Source organism: Leuresthes tenuis, unplaced genomic scaffold (genome assembly GCF_036924035.1).
Source record: "Leuresthes tenuis unplaced genomic scaffold, fLeuTen1.0.hap1 SCAF_24, whole genome shotgun sequence".
NCBI classification, from domain to species: Eukaryota; Metazoa; Chordata; class Actinopteri; order Atheriniformes; family Atherinopsidae; genus Leuresthes; species Leuresthes tenuis.
In genome coordinates, this window is record NW_027325378.1 from 364,656 (window position 1) to 378,571 (window position 13,916).

The 13,916-nt window shown below is 48.1% G+C and overlaps 1 protein-coding gene across 2 annotated transcripts in view; it reads right to left on the reverse strand.

Annotated features, from left to right (window-relative positions):
• sugct (succinyl-CoA:glutarate-CoA transferase) overlaps positions 1-13,916 on the reverse strand; it is a 90,646-nt gene that overhangs the window by 56,617 nt on the left and 20,113 nt on the right. For both annotated transcript variants that reach the window (XM_072378928.1, XM_072378927.1), the window contains 3 exons: positions 10,579-10,650; positions 10,005-10,102; positions 9,057-9,159 (listed from right to left, as the gene is read on the reverse strand). In XM_072378928.1, coding sequence (XP_072235029.1) covers positions 9,057-9,159; positions 10,005-10,102; positions 10,579-10,650 — 273 coding nt within the window. The remainder of the gene's footprint in view (positions 1-9,056; positions 9,160-10,004; positions 10,103-10,578; positions 10,651-13,916) is intronic.

Sequence of the window (13,916 nt, forward strand, 5' to 3'; positions counted from 1 at the left end):
GACACCTTTAAGTTTTTGATATAATGACCCACACAGACTGCAACCCCAAAAGAACAGACTACAGTAAGAATTTAGACTTAAAAGTAAGTGAGAACAACAGCAAAGTAAACAGGCAGCAGAGAAAGGTTCAGTTTTTCTGTGAAACATTCACAGGAACCAGTTTAAGTCAGCAGATGCTGTTATATCAAGCAGAGGTGAACAGTGGAAAACTCATTTTGAAGAGAAAGTGAGTCATCAATCCCCGACACACCTCCACCTTCATCAGCTCAGCTCGTCACTCATCCGGAGCAGAAACAGATTTCCCCGGAGCTGCGCTCAGCTGTCAGCCTGCGGTTCCTCTGGGTTATCTGGGAACAAACGGGTTTACGTGACCTGGAGGCTTTATGGAGTCTGTCAACCTGACTCTAAATCCAGCCCACCTTGAAGATAACCTCTGACAGCTCTCTGTTTTCCACTCTGAGCTGCAGATGATGGATCTCTGGATGTGGAACGGTGATGCTGCCCACTGCTGGTATTTATGAGCCAAATCTGACAAATCTGCTCTTGATATGACTGAATATTGACACTTAAACTGTCTGAGATTTAAAGGTTTCTCATCCCATTCAGCCATCCATCCTCCCTGCAGGCGGCTCATCCGCTCTGTGGGGAAAACTCAATCACATCAGGTGCAGCGAACCTTCTGCACTTCAGAGGATGAGTCCGGACCGGCAGAACCTGTCAGATCCATCTCAGAGGCAGAAACACCGCCACGCTTTATAAGTATGGAACAAATCTGACATGCAGGAGTTGCACATTATCTTCCTGTCAAACAGCTGACAGGTTGAAGAAGAGTCTGGGTGTCCTGAGATGATGGATGAAGCTCAAACCTTCACACCTTCAGCCCTCAGACGTGGCTCAGGCTCACTTTCCAGCAGACAGCGGGAGCTCCTGGCAGTTAGCTGGAAAAGTGGCGTCGTCCGGCTTCCACTTGACACTTTCCAGACAGCAATAAAGGTTATTTACACAACCTTTGAGCAAACAAAGACACTTTAGTCTCTAAAGATGACAAAAAGGGCCGTATTTCATCAATAAAATGGACAAAGACAGAAGATAGATGAACGCAGCCAGAGTTTTAAGGTGAATTCCCAAGAAAAGAAGCCAAGACAAGGAGTCCAGTGTTCAGAAACCCTCAAAGAGCAGCTAGCTTGCCAAGTTTCGAGGTTTCAAATCCACAGTGACGCCCCGGTGCAACAGCACAGAAGAAGCCAAACTCTGTCTGCTAAGGATACGAGACCCCAACTGTCCAAAGGTAAAACTACAGCGTGATCCGAGTCCTGTCCTGACTGATAAGCATCTGTTTAGTTTAAATAACCGAACGCAGCAACAATCAACCTTTGATTTGTCCCTCGGATCAAGTCATCAGACACTATTCCAACAGCTGGGAGGTCGAACTTCACATGAGATGCAGTCGAGTTTGTTTCCACTAACAAAGGGAATCTGAAACCAGACCAGAGTGAAATAACTCCGCTGTGTGGGGTCACCACAGGGGGGCGCTCCAGGCTGCGTTATTAGTTGGAATTCAGCAGAAGAAGTAGCTGATCTAACAGGAAATTAAAAAAAACAACAACTGTGGTGGACATCCACAAGAGGAGAGAGCTCTTTCTGAGGAATATCTGGGATATTATATCCTATCAGGAGTTTAGTTTAACAGCCGCTGAGTCACATCATTTCAATCTTTGAAGGTCTATTTCTCAAATAACGGACTGTTTTGTTTGTTAAAAAGTCAGAAAACGAGCTCAAAGCTGAGCTCTCAGGCTGCAGGTTTTCTTGTGGTTCCCAGAGTTTCTAAAAGCAGAATGGGAGGCAGAGCCTTCAGTTATCAGGCCCCTAAAAGCAGAATGGGAGGCAGAGCCTTCAGTTATCAGGCCCCTAAAAGCAGAATGGGAGGCAGAGCCTTCAGTTATCAGGCCCCTAAAAGCAGAATGGGAGGCAGAGCCTTCAGTTATCAGGCCCCTAAAAGCAGAATGGGAGGCAGAGCCTTCAGTTATCAGGCCCCTAAAAGCAGAATGGGAGGCAGAGCCTTCAGTTATCAGGCCCCTAAAAGCAGAATGGGAGGCAGAGCCTTCAGTTATCAGGCCCCTAAAAGCAGAATGGGAGGCAGAGCCTTCAGTTATCAGGCCCCTAAAAGCAGAATGGGAGGCAGAGCCTTCAGTTATCAGGCCCCTAAAAGCAGAATGGGAGGCAGAGCCTTCAGTTATCAGGCCCCTAAAAGCAGAATGGGAGGCAGAGCCTTCAGTTATCAGGCCCCTAAAAGCAGAATGGGAGGCAGAGCCTTCAGTTATCAGGCCCCTAAAAGCAGAATGGGAGGCAGAGCCTTCAGTTATCAGGCCCCTAAAAGCAGAATGGGAGGCAGAGCCTTCAGTTATCAGGCTCCTAAAAGCAGAATGGGAGGCAGAGCCTTCAGTTATCAGGCCCCTAAAAGCAGAATGGGAGGCAGAGCCTTCAGTTATCAGGCCCCTAAAAGCAGAATGGGAGGCAGAGCCTTCAGTTATCAGGCCCCTAAAAGCAGAATGGGAGGCAGAGCCTTCAGTTATCAGGCCCCTAAAAGTAGAATGGGAGGCAGAGCCTTCAGTTATCAGGCCCCTAAAAGCAGAATGGGAGGCAGAGCCTTCAGTTATCATGGGAGGCAGAGCCTTCAGTTATCAGGCCCCTAAAAGCAGAATGGGAGGCAGAGCCTTCAGTTATCAGGCCCCTAAAAGCAGAATGGGAGGCAGAGCCTTCAGTTATCAGGCCCCTAAAAGCAGAATGGGAGGCAGAGCCTTCAGTTATCAGGCCCCTAAAAGCAGAATGGGAGGCAGAGCCTTCAGTTATCAGGCCCCTAAAAGCAGAATGGGAGGCAGAGCCTTCAGTTATCAGGCCCCTAAAAGCAGAATGGGAGGCAGAGCCTTCAGTTATCAGGCCCCTAAAAGCAGAATGGGAGGCAGAGCCTTCAGTTATCAGGCCCCTAAAAGTAGAATGGGAGGCAGAGCCTTCAGTTATCAGGCCCCTAAAAGCAGAATGGGAGGCAGAGCCTTCAGTTATCATGGGAGGCAGAGCCTTCAGTTATCAGGCCCCTAAAAGCAGAATGGGAGGCAGAGCCTTCAGTTATCAGGCCCCTAAAAGCAGAATGGGAGGCAGAGCCTTCAGTTATCAGGCCCCTAAAAGCAGAATGGGAGGCAGAGCCTTCAGTTATCAGGCCCCTAAAAGCAGAATGGGAGGCAGAGCCTTCAGTTATCAGGCCCCTAAAAGCAGAATGGGAGGCAGAGCCTTCAGTTATCAGGCCCCTAAAAGCAGAATGGGAGGCAGAGCCTTCAATTATCAGGCCCCTAAAAGCAGAATGGGAGGCAGAGCCTTCAGTTATCAGGCCCCTAAAAGCAGAATGGGAGGCAGAGCCTTCAGTTATCAGCCCCCTAAAAGCAGAATGGGAGGCAGAGCCTTCAGTTATCAGGCCCCTAAAAGCAGAATGGGAGGCAGAGCCTTCAGTTATCAGGCCCCTAAAAGCAGAATGGGAGGCAGAGCCTTCAGTTATCAGGCCCCTAAAAGCAGAATGGGAGGCAGAGCCTTCAGTTATCAGGCCCCTCTCTGTGGAACCAGCTGCCAGTTTGGCTTCAGGAAGCAGACACCCTCTCTACCTTTAAGATCAGGCTGAAACTTTCCTTTCTGATAAAGCTTATAGTTAGGGATGGCTCAGGTGAGCCTGAAACATCCCATAGTTCTGCTGCTATAGGCCCAGCCTGCTGGGGGAGCTCCCATGATGCACCTCTCCTCCCTCCATGTACAGATGACATCATTGCTGTCATTAACTTGTGTTTCTCTCTCTCAGCAGGTGTCTCTGGCCTGGTGTTACGCTGCTTGTTGTCCCCTCTTTCCTGTCCTCTCAGCCCCAGCTGGTCCAGGCAGATGGACCCTTCCTGGTTCTGGTTCTGATGGAGGTTTCTTCCTGTTAAAGGGAGTTTTTTCTCTCCACATGACTTCATTTGTTGTGATTTGGTGCTGAATTGAATAAATTTAAATCATCTGAATGAGAGGCAGCACTTTCAGACGTTAGCATTAGCAGGTATTAGCATCAAAGCATTAAATCCTCATTCAAACAGTTTTATTTCAGCTCCAAACTTAAACAGAAGTTAAATATGATGCAAAGAAAAGATTAAAGAAGCTTTAACTGTCAGATAAGTGCTCTAAGTCACCAGGGTTGAGAGTTCAACTCCCAGCTTCCAGTACAACAAGACAGAGCCCATTATTCTCCCTGTTAGAGGTGGAGCGAGGCGGCTTCAGCCTGGTCGCACATGTTGGGTATCCACCTCAGAGGCGGGTCCGGCCTCGGCTGGGACAGATCAAGCGCACCTCCAGTAGTCAGGATATTAAAGCCATGTTCGGCTGGATATCCTCACAGGGCCTGGACGCTGCCCAGGGGGGTCTGAGGTTGTAAAAACAAGGATTTGGACGCGGAGAAACGACTGTGAGAACTTCAAGATGTGAAAACGTGTGTAAAAAAAGACACGAAAGATAGAAAAAACAGTGAGGATGTAGCAGGGAACAACAATAAAAAGCAGGAAATAATAACCAAGACATGACAGAGCCTGAAAAGTATGAAAGAGATTGAGTTACAAAGGCGGAGGCCTTGTGGAATATTTCTGCACCATTCTCCCAGACTCCATGTTTCTTGTCGGTTTTTCTTGCACAATCGTTCCAAGTCAGACTCATCAATCACTTCTAGCTGCACAGACTCACAGTAAATCATTCATTTGAGCCTGATGGGTTCCACCTGCGAGCTTTGATCGCTTTAAACGCCTCCGAAGCCTTGAATGAAGCCTTTTCAGCTCTGTTTGTCACCACAAATGTTATCAGAGTGGGACAAAGACAGCATGCAGCTCCGTGTCCTGCTGGTAGGAATCAGGAGATCCAACACGGTCCAAGCGTTACTGCAGCTGCCGGCGCTGTCCCCGCCACGCCGTGTTCACCGTGCATCAGAGCTGAAGGAGTTTCTGAGGCTCTCTGGAAATGTTTGGCTTCCACGGCGGGTTACGATGGAAGGCCAGCAGCTCCACGCCGCTGTGTCAGAGAGACGGAAACACTGCGCTGAGGCGGGTTACGATGGAAGGCCAGCAGCTCCACGCCGCTCAGAGAGACGGAAACACTGCGCTGAGGCGGGTTACGATGGAAGGCCAGCAGCTCCACGCCGCTCAGAGAGCAGCTCCAGAGTCAGAGCCGCGGACGCTGAGCTGTCAGGTGTTCAGAGAAAGTAAAAGTCAGCTTCAGTCGCTGTGAGGTTGTTTGAGGACACAGATACGAGGTTTTATTGGTAGTCAGAGACAGGGAGAGTCCTCCTTTTTCCTCCTTTCCTTCCCTCAGTTCCACTCCTCTTTTCTCTGTTTTCTTCCTGTTTTTTCCCTCCATGACTTTCCTTCTTCTTTTAGTGTTTTACCTCTTTTTTGCTGCTGTTTTATTCTCTCTTTCCCTTCCCCTCCTCCTTTACTCTTCTTCTCTTTTCATCCTCGTTCTTTTTGTGCATCTCTGGAAGTTTTATTCTTCTTCATCTTCTCTCTCCTTTCTTTCAACAAGACTTTCAGTCCACTTCTTGTGTCATTTCTTTAAGGAGTCTTCAGGAATAGTTCTCCAGGCTTCTTGAAGGACATCCCAAAGCTCTTCTTTGGATGTGGGCTGCCTTTTGTTCCGTTCTCTGTCAGATGATCCCACACTGCTTCAATAATGTTGAGGTCCGGGCTCTGGGGAGGATTCATCCCTCCATAAGACCTGTTGCCACTGATTTTCAGTCCACTTCTTGTGTCATTTGGCACAGCTCAGCCTTTTCTCCCTGTTTCCCTTCCTTAAGAACGGCTTCTTGACAGCCACCCTTCCATGGAGCCCATTTCTGATGAGGCTTGGGCCAACAGTAGATGGATCAGCTGAAGGTCCAGATGCATCTCTCAGGTCCTGTCAGGTCACAGCTGGATTTTTTCCTCTTTCTTAAGGACATCACTTTCAGATCCTGTTCATCTGCTGTAGATAGTTTTTTTAGGCCTGACACTTCTTCTTTTGTCCTCCACTTGTCCAGTTTCCTCAAATGTTTTAAGGACACACTGCACACCATGCTGAGATATGCCAAGTTTTCAGCTAATAGCTCTTTGAATCACCTTGTTGCTGCAGAAATCCTATTTTCTGTCTGTCAAACTGTGTTTTCTTTGCTGTTTTTCATAGATGCAGCTAAAGAAATGGGAACAAATTATGTGTCTTCGTGACAGGCTGCTGGTAACAAAGAGCCTAAAGATCCAGTTTAAAATGGCTTCTTTGCTAAGTTGTCTGTTCTGTGTCGACACAACACTGGTTCATCCCTTGAGTTAGGAGCCTTTTTTCTGCCTGAATGGGTCAAAGGTCAGAGTTAAGTGGCTGAACAAAGAAAAAACACACATACAAACACATTTGGTCGCTGGAACATTCTGGACTGGGACTGCTTTGTTTGTAGGGATGAACCAGAACCAGAGGAGTCAGATACAACCGGAACATTTACTGATGTTGGAAAGGGACAATGACTGTATCCATATATATTTACTGTGTGCTTCGTTTCATCTGCAGAGCCTGTGCGTTGGTAGCTGAGCGGAGGCTGAGAATGCTGCAGAACGCCTCCATGAAGGCAGAAATACTTCATTTCAGGAGTACTGTCATCGCCACAAACTTTCATAAACAAGTAGAAAGTCTTAAAGCTCAGTCGGTTCAGGCTGAACCAGAGACTCCAGGTCTTTAGTCCTGAGGTCCTGCAGTGGAAATGCAGCTAAACAGCGAAGTAACAGGGAGACCCGACTGGTTAGCTTCACTCAGCCGTTAGCCTTTGGCATCGCTGCACTGCTGCATGTTTGAATAAAGATTCAGGACTCAGCAGCTGTCCGACTTTAGATCTCAAACAAACGGAAAATGGCAGCGAGATTATGATATTACAGCATAAGCAGTGAGACAGATGTGAGGCGAGTTTTTCCAAATGATTTCCAGCTCTCAGATACGCACTCAGAGCTGCTGTGTGGCACAAAGCTGCAGCTTTACAGCGTTACAGGGACACACTGCTGGGTTTACACGTCTCAGCCCATTAACCCAAGCTGTAGAGCCACTGAGTCACATCACAGGATCAGGAGATGTTTCAGGCTGCAGCAGCTGCTGGGATTTATTGCTGGGAATTCAGCTCCAGAGCAAAGATCAGAATCAGGGGGAGGAAGTCGTGTTTTTAGTTATGATCACAGTCAGATAGAACAGTGACAGGAGTACACAGCTGGCAAAGCCACACTGTTCAGTTTATTCCTCATTTTCTTCAGTGTGGGCGACCTTTTGTCCATTTAGCAGGCCGGCCGTCGTGGAACCTGCAGCTTCCTGTCCTCACAGCAGACGGATCCGTCATGATTGATCAATAAAACTGAGCTGATGTGGATTTATTTCTGAGTTTTGTTTTCAGTCTCGCTGCTGAATTTTCTACAATTTGGACCCAATAAAACCTCATTAGATGATCTGATGTCCACGTCTTTAATATTTGTGTTACAGTTTAAATAAAAATCAATTCTCAGAAATAAAAGGAGCTCCTGTATCGACCTCTGAGGGACTCCATTTTCACCAGTCTGAGGAGGAAAAGTTTAGATGTTCTGAAAATAACTCAACTCTGAGACCAGAAACTGATAGTATAGAATACCAGAGAACCAGGGAACCAGAGAACCAGGGAACCAGAGAACTAAAGAACCAGGGAACCAGAGAACCATGGAACCAGAGATCCAGGGAACCAGAGAACCAGGGAACCAGAGAACCATGGAACCAAAGAACCACGGAACCAAAGAACCAGGGAACCAGAGAATCAAGGGAATCAAGGGAACCAGAGAACCAGGGAACCAGAGAACCAGAGAATCAAGGGAACCAGAGAACCAGGGAACCAGAGAACCAGAGAATCAAGGGAATCAGGGGAACCAGAGAACCATGGAACCAGAGAACCATGGAACCATGGAACCAGAGAACCAGGGAATCAAGGGAACCAGAGAACCATGGAACCAGAGAACCAGAGAACCATGGAACCAGGGAGCCAGAGAACCATGGAACCAGAGAACCAGGGAATCAAGGGAACCAGAGAACCATGGAACCAGAGAACCAGAGAACCATGGAACCAGAGAACCATGGAACCAGGGAACCAGGGAATCAGAGAACCATGGAACCAGAGAACCATGGAACCATGGAACCAGAGAACCATGGAACCAGGGAACCAGAGAACCATGGAACCAGAGAACCAGGGAATCAAGGGAACCAGAGAACCATGGAACCATGGAACCAGAGAACCATGGAACCAGGGAACCAGAGAACCATGGAACCAGAGAACCAGGGAATCAAGGGAACCAGAGAACCATGGAACCAGGGAGCCAGAGAACCATGGAACCAGAGAACCAGGGAATCAAGGGAACCAGAGAACCATGGAACCAGAGAACCAGAGAACCATGGAACCAGAGAACCATGGAACCAGGGAACCAGGGAACCAGAGAACCATGGAACCAGAGAACCATGGAACCATGGAACCAGAGAACCATGGAACCAGGGAACCAGAGAACCATGGAACCAGAAAACCAGGGAATCAAGGGAACCAGAGAACCATGGAACCAGAGAACCATGGAACCAGGGAACCAGAGAACCATGGAACCAGAGAACCAGGGAATCAAGGGAACCAGAGAACCATGGAACCAGAGAACCATGGAACCAGGGAACCAGAGAACCATGGAACCAGAGAACCAGGGAATCAAGGGAACCAGAGAACCATGGAACCAGAGAACCATGGAACCAGGGAACCAGAGAACCATGGAACCAGAGAACCAGAGAATCAAGGGAACCAGAGAACCAGAGAACCATGGAACCAGAGAACCATGGAACCAGGGAACCAGAGAACCATGGAACCAGAGAACCAGGGAATCAAGGGAACCAGAGAACCATGGAACCAGAGAACCATGGAACCAGGGAACCAGGGAACCAGACACGACTCAGGGCTCAGGATGAACCTTACACATCTGTCATGAACATGGACTGACCTGTGGCTCGGAGAACACTTCCTGGATGCTGTTGATTGGTCCAACAGGAACACCTGACGCCTCAAACCTTCTCAGCCAATCAGCTGTCTTCTCCTGCAGGAACCTGATAGCAACATGATGATTAATTACGATCAAATTTTGGATTTTTAGACAAGAAACCAGTCAGAAGTGTTTGCAAATATTTTCTATAAACGACTGAGAAAATCATGAGAAACATCCCTGAAGCTGTGAGTTTGTGGATCGTATCCTGATCCGGTTCAGGATCCGGTTCAGGATCCCTTCAGGATCCGGTTCAGGATCCGGTTCAGGATCCCTTCAGGATCCGTTCAGGATCCGGTTCAGGATCCGGTTCAGGATCCGGTTCAGGATCCAGTTCAGGATCCCTTCAGGATCCGGTTCAGGATCCAGTTCAGGATCCAGTTCAGGATCCCTTCAGGATCCGTTCAGGATCTGGTTCAGGATCCGGTTCAGGATCCCTTCAGGATCCGGTCAGGATCCGGTTCAGGATCCGGTTCAGGATCCCTTCAGGATCCGTTCAGGATCCGGTTAAGGATCCCTTCAGGATCCCTTCAGGATTCCTTCAGGATCCGGTTAAGGATCCCTTCAGGATCCCTTCAGGATTCCTTCAGGATCTGGTTCAGGATCCAGTTCAGGATCCAGTCAGGATCCCTCCAGGATCTGGTTCAGGATCCGGTTCAGGATCCGGTTAAGGATCCCTTCAGAATCCCTTCAGGATTCCTTCAGGATCTGGTTCAGGATCCAGTTCAGGATCCAGTCAGGATCCCTCCAGGATCTGGTTCAGGATCCCTTCAGGATCCCTTCAGGATCCGGTTCAGGATCCAGTTCAGGATCCGGTTCAGGATCCCTTCAGGATCCGGTTCAGGATCCGGTTCAGGATCCGGTTCAGGATCCCTTCAGGATCCGGTCAGGATCTGGGATGGTGTGTACCTCTGTGACAGTGTCTGCAGCAGCTCTTTGCGGTTCTGGACTCTCAGCTGGTTGGTTTTGTATCGTGGCTCCTCTGTGAGATCCTTCAGCTCCAGAACCTGAACACAGTACCAACAGCACTTTATGTACAGAACTGCGTCTCCAACCCAGACTGATGATCCACTATAAACCCAATAAACCCAAAAAGTTGGGAAGTTTTGGGGGTTTTTTTGTCAAAAAAATTTTTAATTTGTAGATTTTGGGCCTTTTTCTATCAGAACAAGAAGAAGATTTTCAGTGTCCAACTTCACTGTTTCCATCCACCTGCTTTCTGCCAGAACTGGAGAGGAACGTCTGATCCATAGATCATCATCTCTACAGCCAGAACTGATATAATCTCTGCTGGTCTGGTCTCCTCCCAGTGGACCATGTCCAGGAAAACATCTGGAAGGCATCTGGAAGGTTTCAGACCAGCTAAACTAGTTTTTTCCCAGGTGTCGGTGACTGATAGGAAACCTTAAGAGAACCAGGACACCCCAGATCTCTGAAACATGCTTTCAGGTAACAACACGATCGTCTGTGAAGCTCGACTTACTCGACACACTTCGACAAACTGCTTGTCGTTTCCTGCAGCTACAACAATGTGTCCGTCTTTGGTTCTGAAGCCCTGAAACAGAAACAGAAACCGAACATCAAACACCATCTGAGAAACTGCTGCAAGAACCAAAACATGTGGATTATTAGGAGTTTATTTTAAAGGGACAATTCATAAAAGCAATAAAGGCACTTTGTTACCAGCAGCCTGTCACAAAGACACATCATTTGTTCCCATTTCTTTAGCTGCATCTATGAAAAACAGCAAAGAAAACACAGTTTGACAGACAGAAAATAGGATTTCTGCAGCAACAAGGTGATTCCCAAAGAGCTATTAGCTGAAAACTTGACATATCTCAGCATGGTGTGCAGTGTGTCCTTAAAACATTTGAGGAAACTGGACAAGTGGAGGACAAAAGAAGAAGTGTCAGGCCTAAAAAACTATCTCCAGCAGATGAACAGGATCTGAAAGTGATGTCCTTAAGAAAGAGGAAAAAATCCAGCTGTGACCTGACAGGACCTGAGAGATGCATCTGGACCTTCAGCTGATCCATCTACTGTTGGCCCAAGCCTCATCAGAAATGGTCTCCATGGAAGGGTGGCTGTCAAGAAGCCGTTCTTAAGGAAGGGAAACAGGGAGAAAAGGCTGAGCTGTGCCAAATGACACAAGAAGTGGACTGAAAATCAGTGGCAACAGGTCTTATGGAGGGATGAATCCTCCCCAGAGCCCGGACCTCAACATTATTGAAGCAGTGTGGGATCATCTGACAGAGAACGGAACAAAAGGCAGCCCACATCCAAAGAAGAGCTTTGGGATGTCCTTCAAGAAGCCTGGAGAACTATTCCTGAAGACTCCTTAAAGAAATGACAGAAAGCTGGTCTCAGAGGGTTCAGGCTGTGTTGGAGAATAAAGGAGCTCAGACCAGAGATTCACTTTAAAGCTGCTGAGAACTGAGAAAAAACTCTGTTTCTGCCTCAGATTCTGGGTTTATGTTCAGGTTTAACATGTTTCAGTGAATCTCTGCAGCTGCTTCCTGGTTTTATGGAACTAAATAAAGAAATGAGGCTGATCAGGACTTCTGGACACTTTCATCCAGAAGCGACTGTGTTATCTGGAGCAGTTCTGCTCCTAAATAAGTTCTGGAGGGTTCTGACAGCCGGATAAAAATCACAAAAGTAACTGTGATGAGTTCTGACTTCACTCTTTATTTGACAGTAGAACTGATTCATTTACTCTGAGCTGTGATGTCGTTCCAGAATTATAAATCTGACGTGATTTTTCATCTTTTTATCAGCCTAAAAGCAGTTTGAACTTCTTCTTCTTCTCTTTAAAGAAAGCAGCTCCTCCACATAACTATATTATAAATGTGACGTTTCTTTTTATCAGCCTAAAAGCAGTTTGAACTTCTTCTTCTTCTCTTTAAAGAAAGCAGCCTGCAGCTCATAACCGCTTCAACCCAGCAGAGTAACTGATAACCAGCATGAATCTGGTGCCTCAGAAGCTTCCAGTGAAGGCCTGAAAACATCAGATGTGGTGAGGAAACTCTTATTTTCACCGCCTCAGCTTTAAATCTGTTGCTGGCTCTTCTTCTGTGGTGGTCTCGCCGCGCTGCCTGGAGAGTTAGCACCTGCTTTATCTCCATCCAGCAGTCAACAAGCATTCTTTCACACAGACCTTCCTGGACATCTGCAGCGGATTTAGATGGAAATCTGACTCCTGCAGCTGAGAGGTAGCAGAGAGGCTGGCTTCGTGCTGTGGACCTCGGGGCTTAGAATCGTTTTTATTAGCTTGATCCCTCCCAGCAGGTAGATATGAGATTTATTCCCATCTTCCAGGCGAGTTCAGGGTGAGATGATGAGGGTTTAGGTTTAATAACCTGAAGTCCTCCAGAGGAAGCCTGCTTGAAAGGCCACGGCTAATTCCTCCTTAATTTTCCTCCTCATCTTTCCTTCCCTCCAGTCACATTTCTTTCTTCCTCTCTCACAATTGCTGGTGATAAAACTCCTCGCCACATGAAAGCAGAGCAGCGCCACACACACTCGGCTCAGACCGCTAACCCCGCGGTCACACGGCTCTCAGCGCTGCGCTCCGACCGCAGCCTCGCTTTCATCCCCCGCCTCGGGGAACTGTGGGTAACGCCGTCCTCACGGGGGCTTCAGCCACAAACCCCCAACCGTCCTGGGGCAGGGCGCGCTGAGCGGTCAGGTCCCAGCAGGGAGGCCGCCGCCCCCTGCTGGCTGTAATCACCTCCAGCAGCTCGCCACTCAGCTGACGGAGACCTCAGCTGATGGAGACCTCAGCTGACGGAGACCTCAGCTGATGGAGACCTCAGCTGATGGAGACCTCAGCTGGTGGAGACCTCAGCTGATGGAAACCTCAGCTGACGGAGACCTCAGCTGATGGAAACCTCAGCTGACGGAGACCTCAGCTGGTGGAGACCTCAGCTGATGGAGACCTCAGCTGATGGAGACCTCAGCTGATGGAGACCTCAGCTGACGGAGACCTCAGCTGCTCAGGCAGGAGGCGCTCGGCTGTAACACACCTGGAGCGCCGCCCGAGTGGATCCAGAATCAAACATTTCCTCTAAAGCTCATTTCAAAGCATCAAAGCTTCATTTCAAACCCTAACCCGATTTTTCTGATGGTGGTGGAAACTGGAATCAACGCCCAAACCAACTCCATCCAACGTGATCCCAAAGCTAAAGTCAATCAGGCTTGACCAATCACAGCTGATCCAGGCTGAGAGAAGCGACGGGAGGTCAGATCTACGAGAGCAGAGCGGAAACTCGTCCTTCGAAACATCTGCTCCAGCTCCAGTAAATGCCTCCAACCTCATTGGACAAAAAAAACTAAAACTTTGACTTTTACTTCCTGTCAGACAAACTGAACTCTGTTCTGTCTCATTAGCTTCATTTAATCTATAAATAAACCTCCATGTTTACATTTCAGACCTGCAACACGTTCCAAAAACAGTTTGAAAAGTACAACTTAAGAGCTGTAATGAGGTAAAAAACAACCTCTGAAGCACCTGGACAAGGGATTACTGTGCAGGAAAGAAGCCTGATGTTAACCTCGTCCACTTCTCTGGGCTCGGAGGCGTCTGGGATGGACCGTCACACGGTGGAAACGTGTGCTGTGGTCAGACCCATCAGTATTCCACATCTTTGCTGGAAGAAATGGAGCAAAGAGCAAAAGCAGCATCCAGCCTGCTGTCAGCAGCCAGTCCCTGCAGCCAGGCTCTGTGATGGTATGGGGTTGGATCAGGGGGCAAAGCTCATTTCCACTTCTGTGACGGCAGCATTAATGCAGAAAAGTTCCCTGAGATTTTACAGCAACAGA